This window comes from Chelonia mydas, chromosome 10, assembly GCF_015237465.2.
Source record: "Chelonia mydas isolate rCheMyd1 chromosome 10, rCheMyd1.pri.v2, whole genome shotgun sequence".
NCBI lineage: Eukaryota > Metazoa > Chordata > Testudines > Cheloniidae > Chelonia > Chelonia mydas.
The window spans coordinates 79,910,286-79,921,355 of NC_051250.2; the positions used below are offsets into that span (position 1 = coordinate 79,910,286).

At 46.4% G+C, this 11,070-nt stretch overlaps 1 protein-coding gene across 1 annotated transcript in view; it reads right to left on the reverse strand.

The window, feature by feature from the left end:
• ITGA11 (integrin subunit alpha 11) overlaps window positions 1-8,225 on the reverse strand; it is a 151,775-nt gene extending 143,550 nt beyond the window's left edge. The window contains exon 1 of the mRNA XM_007059502.4: window positions 8,034-8,225. Within this exon, the coding sequence (XP_007059564.1) occupies window positions 8,034-8,085 (52 nt within the window). The 5' untranslated portion in view covers window positions 8,086-8,225. The remainder of the gene's footprint in view (window positions 1-8,033) is intronic.
• Window positions 8,226-11,070: the final 2,845 nt, after the last annotated feature.

Sequence of the window (11,070 nt, forward strand, 5' to 3'; positions counted from 1 at the left end):
CTTGATACTCGTTAGCTCAATCATGCAAGATTAAAAATTCATCTGGGAAACACTGGGAAGAAAAGCTACCATTTTCTCAGAAAGAAAAGGTTCTCCTGCACAAATCTCTCTCCCCATCTTCATTTCCATTCCCTTCTGACTGGAGCTTTGCATCTTCTGTCAGAAGGACTTTCTTCTAAAGGAACACACAACACTGAAAGCGTTCTGTCCTCTCTAGGTCTACTCCCAGTGTGTCTCTGAGGGTTTCATAGAGCAGGATTCATAAGAAGAGAACAGACAGGAGAGGAGAAATGCAATGTGTATATCTATCTAAAGTGCTTCTGTGACCCTCTTTCCTGCAATATCTGAGCATGTCACAATCTTTTAATGGATTTATTCTCACAAAACCCGTCTAAGGTGGAGGGGAAGTGCTATTATCCGCATTGTGCAGATGGGAAACTGAGGCACAGAGAGACTAAGGGACTTGCCCATGGTCACAGGAAGTCTATGGCAGAGCAGGGAATTGAATCCACAGCTTCCAAGCCCCCATCTATCACTCTAGCCACAGCACCCTCCTACTTGTGCCTATGAGTGGAAAGAAACTAGGCAGTCTCGGTTTACTTTTCAGTGGCTCACACACCATGAAGGTAAGATTTGGCCAGTTTTCGGGGTTACCCCTTGGCTAGGTTTTCGAGAATCAGGTTGCTATTCGAGCTAGATTTTTCTTAAGGAAGGTTAACGCTTGAGCCTTTGCCTCTCAAATTGTGTCTTCTTATTGATGGTAGCTGGTGTTTGCTCTGCACAGGCTACGATGTTGGTTCTAACATAGACCTCACCACTCGCTAGACAGCACTACAGAGCAGTCTTGTTTGATGTTAATGAAAATGTGGCCTGTTGCAATGTTTTGAGGTTAGTGTGTCGGTGATAACAGCTCTGTATCCACTTAAGCTAAACAGGTGCGGCTGCAGCGCTTTAAAAGTTCGTGTAGTTGGAGCAGGGCGGAACTGGAGACATTCCCTGCGTAATCCGAGCGTGACAGAAATGTGGAATGAAGCAAAAGGCTATGGAAGGGAGCTACAGCTACCCCGCCTAACAGGTGTCTCAGCTGAGTCCCTCTTCCCTGGGTATTTCATCTGCACAAGGGGATGCCAGCAGCTTCTGTGGCCCCTCTCTGCCTGCCCTGGCCCTGGGAAGGGCTCTCTGTGAGTAGGAAGAAGTTTGGACTGAAGGAGAGGAAATGAGCAGCACTGGAGCAACACACAGTGATCCTCCTTGTACAACGAGTGGTAAAACCGTGAAGGGGTTAACGTAGCCCGAGGCTGCTGACCTTTTTGGACAGCTCTTCCCACAGTGGGGTACCCCTCTGAGGGGGTGCCGTAGTAGCAGTGCGGCGGGGAGATGCTGTGTGGCTCCAAGGAGAGAGGGAAGAGTAGGGGTCTAGAAGCCAGGGCAGAGCCTAGCTCAGGCATCCAGAAGATCTAGTGTCTGCTCTAGCCTGGGTCTATGTTCAACCCTACCTTAGCTCATGCTCTGACTGTCAGGGCATCTATTGGCCTTGCATGTGGCAGGAGATCGCCAGTAGGGAGGGATGCCCTCCTGCCCCTGAGCCTTCTCCTATGTGTAAGCGGGGGAATAGTCCCGCTATTGTGGGGAACGTTCCTGGCTTCTGCACTACCCCGGTGAAGTGGGCTAGCGAAAGGATCTGAGTCCTTGCTCCCACTTCCTTTACCCAAGGCCTCCCTGCCCTTGAGGACTCCCCTTCCACTCTCCTGTCTGGCAGAGTCCTCGTAACCCCAACAAGGCTGGGCCCAGGATTCCTGGGGGGCTCGACCCCCAACCCTGCTGCGGTCACCTAGGACAGGGGCTTGGGTGTCCCCACTCCAGGGTACTCTCTCTGCACTGGGCACTTCTCTGACCCACTGACCATTACATACAAGTTAAAGCAAATGCAAGTTATTTAATCAACAATTAATTTTAAAAAGAATAAGGAAAAATGGGAAAGGTTAAAGGAAACGCATCACCCCGCTCTGTGGCAGGGAACATCACAAACAGTGGTTCTGGCACGTCAGGGCAAGTCTGCTCTCTCTGGGCTGTGCCTCTGGCTCTGGGGCTGCAGCTCTGCTCCCAGGACAGGGTCTGCTCTCTCTGGGCTGCTTTTCTGGTCCCTCTGGATCTGGCCCAGCTCTGCTCCCCAGCTCAGCTCGGGCCCCTGCTTTCTCCTTAGCTCGGCCCCACTCTGTCTGACCCAGGCAAATCCAGCTTACAGGGAGGACGGGACCCCTCTGGCCTCCTGACTCCCTGATTAGCCTGCCCGCCCTGTCATTCAGGCTGACCTGGAGCATTGGCCTCTCCCCATTGTTCCTGGGGACTATCAGTCTCAGGGTCCTGGTTTCCCATAGACCCTTCCCCTTTTAGTACTGGGAGCTAGCCAACCAAAACACCCCCACTGAATGTTAGTAAGGGGGCAACAGTCCCTTACATATGCCAGGGGGAAGAGTGAAGCAAGGGCTGGTGCTTCTAGCAGACATCTCCCTTTGGGGCTAACTATTGCCCACTCAGTGGAGGTGGGGGGGAAGAGGGTCAACCTCTGACAGGGACTTGTAGAGGGGAGCCTGGTGGTGTTTTCTTCCCTGCAGGGCCCAACCCCGGGCACTTTTCCCTAGGAGAGGGATCCCACAGGTTTGCCGTTGAAGCAGATGAATGATTCAGGGGCTGGAGGATTCTGGACACTGACAAATTAAAAGGAGCTAAGGAAATTCTTCTGAAGAGGAGAATTGGAACAACAACATGAGCTAGGATAGATCCCACTGGGCTCCAAAGAATCAAGGGTCGACCCTTTCCCGAGACGTGGAGACGAGGACTGTGCACGTGGCAGGTGGGGAGTTCACATTTGGACAAAGCCTGGTGCATGCCGAGGTCAAACATCCTGGTCTGGGACTTGAACCTCAATGGACTATTTTCACTTCTGGGTCCTACCCAGTCACTAAAGCCCAGATCTGAGGTGCAGCATCCCTTGTAGCAAAGTATACATGTGGGTACTGCTACTCAACCCTAAACGGGGAGAAAGCTTAGAAAGCACTGGCAGCGAACCACACAGCAGTAATGACGACGACACATAGAGATTAGCTGACTACAATTTATCACCTTGCAGTAAACCCAGCCATTACCGCCTACAAGTGAAATAAAATGCTGAAAATATTAAAATATCCAAGATCTTGTCAGCAAAGAGCCCAACAAGCTCCTAAACTACTTGATATACTATAGGCAAAAAAGGCTAAAACTCAGAGACTCCAGTTCTTTAAAAGCCATTGTCCATCATGTGGGATTAGGGAACAAAATGAGTTTTCTTTATGGATGCTGACATGGGTGTAGATCGAAAACGCGGTAATAAGAAGCATAGATGTTAAATCTCTAATTACAAATTAATGTTCTGTAACGTTTGCGGTTACCCACAAGATCTTTAGGAAGCAGCCACAGGTCATTAACTGTAGGAGCACTTTCCAATTACAGCTCATTGGCCTTCAAAAAGCAGCGAAAGAGAAGTTAATTTATTCTAAAATGCTGGGCCACGAGAATATCATTCTTGGTGATGCAGGGACGACAAAGTCATTACAAAAATTTAAATTCTAGCGCTCCAGTTAATGCCTACTGCACTGGCAGAGGTATCCCATTGCATTTGGGATCCAAGTTAACACCAACCCAGCTGCATATCTGTGCCTATCAGGGTTCAAAGGGGATTTCCCTGTATCATGCAAGCCAAATAATAGACTAGCTCCCTAAGTCTTATCAACATTAATAATCTTAGTGTGTTTATTCACAACTGGGAACATTCAAGTTAAAGGATATGATTCTGACCATGACTTTGTGTGCAGGGTAGACCAAAGAGAATCAAGTTCACCATCATGGCAGGTTAAACTCTGCTGAAAACACTGCTGGCCGATACTGCATATGATCTGGCCTAACCACAAAATTGTGGTCAGTATCGTATCAGCTAACAGATCTTCTGATAATTTTATTCAAGCCCAATAAGGTTATGTAATGAAGACAAGCCCCTAGCTACTCTGTAGCAAACTTTTATAATAGCCCCAGCACATTTCCCAAATGAATAATAAACCCTGTGCACACTGGTCAGGAAAATCACGCTGGAAGCTCGCTAGGACAACAATGTTTTAACATGGTCACAGAGCTCACCGTTCCCATGCCAGGGGGGTCAGGGCCTTCCCGGCACATGTGCTGCCCAGCTAGAAACAGACATTCTAAGCACCCAGATTAACAGAAAGGTGGGGTAGAGGGAGAAGTGGAAAACAAAAAATATAAAGTTAGACTAAATCTTTCATAGTGAAATAAAGCAGCGTGGAGGCTGGGTGGCGCAGTGTTAGGCCACTAGCCAGACGCAGTCTAGTGCATGCCTAATGTCCTAGGTTCAAACTCAGCTTAGGCCACAAGACGAGTCAGGAGGCTTCATCCTATTCTCCCATGGACATCTGTCTACATTACAAAACCAGTGCTTAATTTGCTGTAGGGATAGCCCTGTGAAATGCCTGGCTCTATTATTTCATGAGTCCCTCACTTACACAAGTCTAGAACTAGCTACATAACAAAAGCAACAAATAACGATAACAAGAGAGGTTATCAACAGGTCCAAGCACCCTACTGGATAAGGTTACTATCTAGATTCAGACTTCTTCCCCACCTATGAACGTTCCAGTGATGCTCTATGTCAGAATGTGTCATACAGATAAAACCAGCCAGATGCAAACATGCAAGACGGAACTGTGACCCCTCTTTGGGTATTTTCTAAACTCTCTAATCAGGGAAAGCCTTCTCGGCTTTCTTCAAATGGGTCTTTGATTTATGGAATTGGAAGTGTTGCCAACTGACACAACTTCTCCCTGTCACAGCAAGTTGCATTGTCAGTGATCAACAACATGATCTATTGACTCTGCACATCCAGAGCCGGCTGATATCAGCAGGTACGTAGAGAAGCCATTTCTATTAAGCCCATGTGCAGCACTTTACCCACAATGTTAGTAACCAATATGGGCCTGATCTCTGTCCCACTGAATTCATTAGGAACAGGATCTGGCCCTATTTGTTGTTTCTAATCATCTGAGAAGGGAGTGTTACTGTTTGTATGCCCTAAGACTAGCTCTCCATAGATCCAGATATGAAGTAATGGTCCCTGATGGATCATCACTGTTCACCAAACTCTGTTTGCCTGTGCACAAGACATTACACTCCATGGAGTTCCTTGGAAGGTACGTTCTCAGGAAGAGTGGCAGTCAGCTGAAAAGAGAAAGTGGCCTGACTCTTCTGGTCATGTATGTAATAGTTGGACCAATGCTATTTATTAACATTAGCTAATCACCATAGTAACTCCATAGTAACATGACACACATGCCACCACTGAAAAACTCTGAACTGACTTAAAGGAACACACACTGATATGGACAATGAGTTCTTTAAGTAGTTTTAAAGTCTGTTATATAGAGATGGACTAGGCCAAATCAATCCCAGGGATAAACATCAGTGAAGTCAGGGGATATACCCCAATGGCTGCCGTGGCATTTTCCAATGTCTTTATAAATAGAGTGTAAATATCTTTAGTTTCCACAAACCAATTATGCCTGAAAACAGCCATTTAAAAGGTGAAAGAGACAAAGTAAGTTTGATGCAGTAGGTTTTTTTGTTTTTTTTTTAAATAAAGTCCTCGCTTTCTTTCTGTGCTAGGAAGGTACCACATGACAGCACTTTACACACTAGAACATAAATCATGACACAATATCCAGCTGTGAACATGTGATGGTTTCCTATGTGGATAAAATAATTATCTCAACATATACATACTTAGATTTGGTTCCACCCTGCAGCTTCACGCTCAGCCTATGTTACTGCTCCACAGCTGTGATATAAGCTGTGATGACTCACAAGGAGAGGCTGAGGGAACAGGGCTTATTTAGTCTGCAGAAGAGAAAAGAGTGAGGGGGGATTTGACAGCAGCCTTCAATTACCTGAAAGGGGGTTCCAAAGAGGATGGAGCTTGGCTGTTCTCAGTGGTGGCAGATGACAGAACAAGGAGCAATGGTCTCACGTTGCAGTGGGGGAGGTCTAGTTGGATATTAGGAAAAACTATTTCACTAGGAGGGTGGTGAAGCACTGGAATGGGTTTCCTAGGGAGGTGGTGGAATCTCCATCCTTGGAGGTTTTTAAGGCCCGGCTTGACAAAGTCCTGGCTGGGATGATTTAGTTGGGGTTAGTCCTGCTTTGAGCAGGGGGTTGGACTAGATGACCTCCTGAGGTCTCTTCCAACCCTAATCTTCTATGATTCTTCTAAGGTTGGTCTTATCTTTGTGCACCAAGCCTACAAAACCAAATGAGCCTTCATCCAAAAGATTCAAATGCCATCATTAGTTTCCTGTCCCCCCACATCCCATCCCACCTGGGTTAACTGCAAAACAAGACATACAGGAATGCCAGACCAAGGATACCATTGGACCCTTTAGAGGGAGTTAAAAATTGACTCTTGCTATTTCAGTTATTCTTTTTGCTGCCCGTTTGAACAAACATCAGACTGTTTACCACAGATGTCTGTACTTAAAGAGTTCTGTCATCACCAGCTGATGTCATTATGGTATCTGGAGTGTACATATAATGAAATAGTCAGGTTTAAATTTATTTGTGTGGCCTGCAGGCAAAGACACAAAAGTTACAGTGTTCCATAAGTGGAGTCTAAAAATATAAAATAAAACCAAGTCTATAACTTGATCTCCTTAAAGAGTTTAAGCTGCAGACTTTAAAGCACACGTAAGCAGTTTCAAGTATAGTGCCTATTGTCCAAATGTCAGAGCAACTCGATCCACCTATTTTCAAAGGCAAGTCTGCCGTAGTCTAAAAGAACAGTAAGAAGTAATATCTCTGAAATGCAGCAAGTAACCACAGAAAGCTGTCCAAAGTGAAAACCTCTCAGATCTCACTTAGAGTTGTGTGCAAAGCGGACAACATTTTGTCCACGTGCAAGGCTTAGACACATGTTCTGTATTAGGAAAAGAAAGGCAGCTTCCTTGCAGCTTTCCTTAGCTCATCAAGTACTTGTGCAATTAGAAAAAATAGGTACGCATTCCCTCAGGATGTTTAGAAGTGTTTACAGTAGCACACGAGACCCCCGTGCGGCCCTTAGCAGCATACTGAGGTGTGTAATGTAGTTAGCAACAGCAGCAACTTCTTCCTAGCGGGCAGCAAGATTTCCTTTTGTTCTAAAGCGCAAAGCAGAGCCACAGTCCCCTTTGCTCCTGAGGTAGGGCTGCGCCTGGAAAGCTGGGAAGTCTAATGGCAGCCAAACTGACTACTGCGGGGACTCGCTTTCTGTAACAACTGAACTTAAACTCACAGGCATGTGGCCAACAATAAGCAGAATCCACCCCCCATCCCCCCGCCCTGCTGTAACTCAATACGGCTTATGCAGCCACACAGTGAACCATATGTGAAGGAAGGCTGCAAACTCACATCTTAAAATGAAATGAGCACCTAAAATCTCAGCACCCAGAGGTTATTTAGCCCCTGACACCTTCCCCATGCTCAGCCCCCTTTTGTGCTCCTGAAGACAAGCTGCCACTACAACCCCAAACTTAGCACAGTCTTCGAGACTTCATTTTTGTTTTAAAGTATTTTCTCCATTTTCTCCTTAAGGAAAAAAAAAAAAAAAGATACAAACTAATCCCACATGCAACTGTAGCCCAGATGACGAGCTGTGAGTGCTTTACTGAAAAGAGTTTTCTCACCGTCATTCCCGGTCATCCCTCAGGAGCCGAGCGAAAGATTTTATCCCTTTCAACTTTTTGGAGAAAAATCCCCTCCTCGTTTACTGTAGACCTTTCACTAATTGACCAATGGCCTTAGTCAACAGTGGCTTTCTCAGGCTGTTTTTCCTTTGGTTACTAACATAAGCAAAAAATCGATTTCCCCCCTTTTTAAAGCTTCCTGCTGCTGTCGGTGCCTTCAGCCCTGACAGAAGCTTTCCAGAGCTCAGCAGATGGTAGAGAGGAGAGGGAGCTTACCTGGTAGGAGGCTGAGAGCCCAGGCTAGAAAGAGCCCTCTGTAGAAGTCCATGTGAGTGCTAGAGGCTTCTGGTACCCTACCCCTACCATCCGCTTGAGGCACCGAGCCAGAGTGGTAGCCTTACTCTGAAAAAAGCTTCCACTTATCCCCAGCCTTTCCCAGCTCCCTGCCAGAAGCTGCTCATTGGGAATGAGTGGGAGGGACAAGCTAAACTTGTAGGAGGTACAGCATGAGAGGATTGAAGAGAGGACACGCTTTGCAGAGAGTCCACCCTGACTGCCTGTCCTGCCAGGACCCCTCTCCCCCAGACTTCCTGCTCAGATACCCCAGCCTGGGCAGCATCGAGAGGCAGTCAGTCAATGGGAGGGCACTTATGCCTTCCATGGCAAGGAAAGATTATTTCTTCCTACACAGAACAATCATTTCTGATGACAAAATAATACAGCTGAAGCCGAGATCAGTGCTGGCTCTTGATCCCGCTGGCCACTGGAGAGTTACACCAGGGTTCAGTCTGAGCCATTGCATTTACCTTCTGTTAAGATCTATTCTCCTTATGCTTCCTGGTAGGTAGGAGAGAGAGCAGTCCGCTGGGGTGCCAGGGCTTAGCAGGGAATTCTGCCTGAGGGACTGACCTGGCTGGACCTGGAACAGTGCAGGTCTCTATTGAAAATGCCTGCCAGGCGAGTGTTCAGGCTAAGTTTTGTCTCATTGTTATTCAGCACTTTTGCTACAGCCTGAAGTCCGTGCTTGCCTCCCAGCCAGGCACCTGGCACAACATAGCCGGGAAGCTCACAGGGGACCCGGGAGAGACAAAGGCTTCACAATTGTCCAATAGCCACGATCATCCCCCTACCCTCCGAGATGAATCCCACAAGACCTGATTGTCCCCTCCGCTGTGCGCAAAGTGCCGCTTCGCTTGGTCACCATCAGCCCAGTAACACTGGGCGGATCTGACTTATCAACGGCAGTTCAGCGGTACCTGTCGCACCTGAGCTGCTTCCAGCAGCCAAGCACGGCAAAATCCAAAGGCTGCTCTGCTCCCTGACCACCTCCCGCAGTGTTGGCGGAGGTGGTCGTTTTGGTGTAGAAGGAGTCATGACGACTGTGGAGGTGGCTTTAGCGAGAAAGACAGCCTCACTATTTGATCTTAACACAGCTAAACTCAGGGTAAATCCAATCTCCCTTGGCATGGAGTTCCACAGCGGGGGTCCCACCACCCATCACTGGGGAGTATTATCTTGGCTCTCTTTGCTCTACAGGGATGATGTAGCTATACCTATCTAGGTAACATTCATAGGGAGTCAAGTCCCAACCCACTAAGGGGTTTATATATTAAGACCCAGACTTTGAGTGCCAGATTGTCAGCCAGTGTAAATCAGTGTCACTCTGGTTTATAGCGGCTTTGGATCTGGCCGTGCATTCAGATTAGACATGAATACAAATCAGGGGGGTTGGCGCAGCGTCAGAGTGATAAGATCATGTCAGTTCTTCATGTTGCCGCTGCTGCATGCTTTTCTCCTTTCTGTACCTACCTACTACCAGAATTACCATTTGCACAGTATCAGAGTAACAGCCGTGTTAGTATGTATTCACAAAAAGAAAAGGAGGACTTGTGGCACCTTAGAGACTAACCAATTTATTTGAGCATAAGTTTTCGTGAGCTACAGCTCACTTCATCGGATGCATACTGTGAAAAGTGTAGAAGATCTTTTTATATACACACAAAGCATGAAAAAATACCTCCTCCCACCCCACTCTCCTGCTGGTAATAGCTTATCTAAAGTGATCACTCTCCTTACAATGTGTATGATAATCAAGTTGGGCCATTTCCAGCACAAATCCAGGTTTTCTCACCCCCCCCCTTTTTTTTTTTTGAGTCTCTAAGGTGCCACAAGTACTCCTTTTCTAGCAGGAGAGTGAGTTTGGGGGGGGGGGGGCGGAGGGTGAGAAAACCTGGATTTGTGCTGGAAATGGCCCAACTTGATTATCATACACATTGTAAGGAGAGTGATCACTTTAGTTAAGCTATTACCAGCAGGAGAGTGGGGTGGGAGGAGGTATTGTTTCATGGTCTCTGTGTATATAATGTCTTCTGCAGTTTCCCCAGTATGCATCCGATGAAGTGAGCTGTAGCTCACAAAAGTTTATGCTCAAATAAATTGGTTAGTCTCTAAGGTGCCACAAGTACTCCTGTTCCATTTGCACAGTAGGATCTCTGGTAAAGCACAATACCAGCCAGCAGAATGGGTCATGTTGCTGACCAATGAGATTGTGAAAGGGACGTTCCACCCACAGAGAGCTAGTCCTTATAAGCAGAAGATGGAGAGGACAAGGCCTAAATAATTCCCTCCTCCCACTCAATCACCCCACTTAACAACCACCACCACCACCACCTTTTGAAATTAGTCCAAATGTCAGACTCTTATCTCTGTCTATTGGCTATTTTTCAAACCGGGTACAGGATCTGAAGAAAGAAGTTAAGCTCTGCTCCAGACATTCTCGGATGAAGCAGAACATTTGGGAGAGCTGATTTCTTTCCACAGAAAATGCACGTTTGGGGACTCCAGACGGGAGAGGATGAATGTTTGAACCGAGATCAAAGCAGCAGCAGCATCCAGAACATTTCAAATGTGTGCATGCTCTTCTAATTTGTTTGCGTCCGGTTCTTTCCAGGCGCTAAATGCTTTTTGATAAAATTAAACATTTTCAGTTTTCTTCCTGAATTTCCCACCTGCCTCTCCCCATGTCAGTTTTCGACCAAAAAAAAAAAAATAATCAGAATTTCAAGGGAGATCGACAGCTGAGGGGAAACAATACTTTTCTTTTTGTAGTATATGATTTTTTTAATCATTATTTTTGGGGAGTAACAAACAGAGGAAAGTATTAAAATACAAAATTATACACAAGTACATAGGAAATTTAACCATGGACTAACTGAAGTACAAAAAGACAACAGTGGATAAGAACTATTCAATTTAAATAAAAAATGCAACATTACAAGCCATGATCCCAGTAGGGTCTCAGAACAGCAGACTT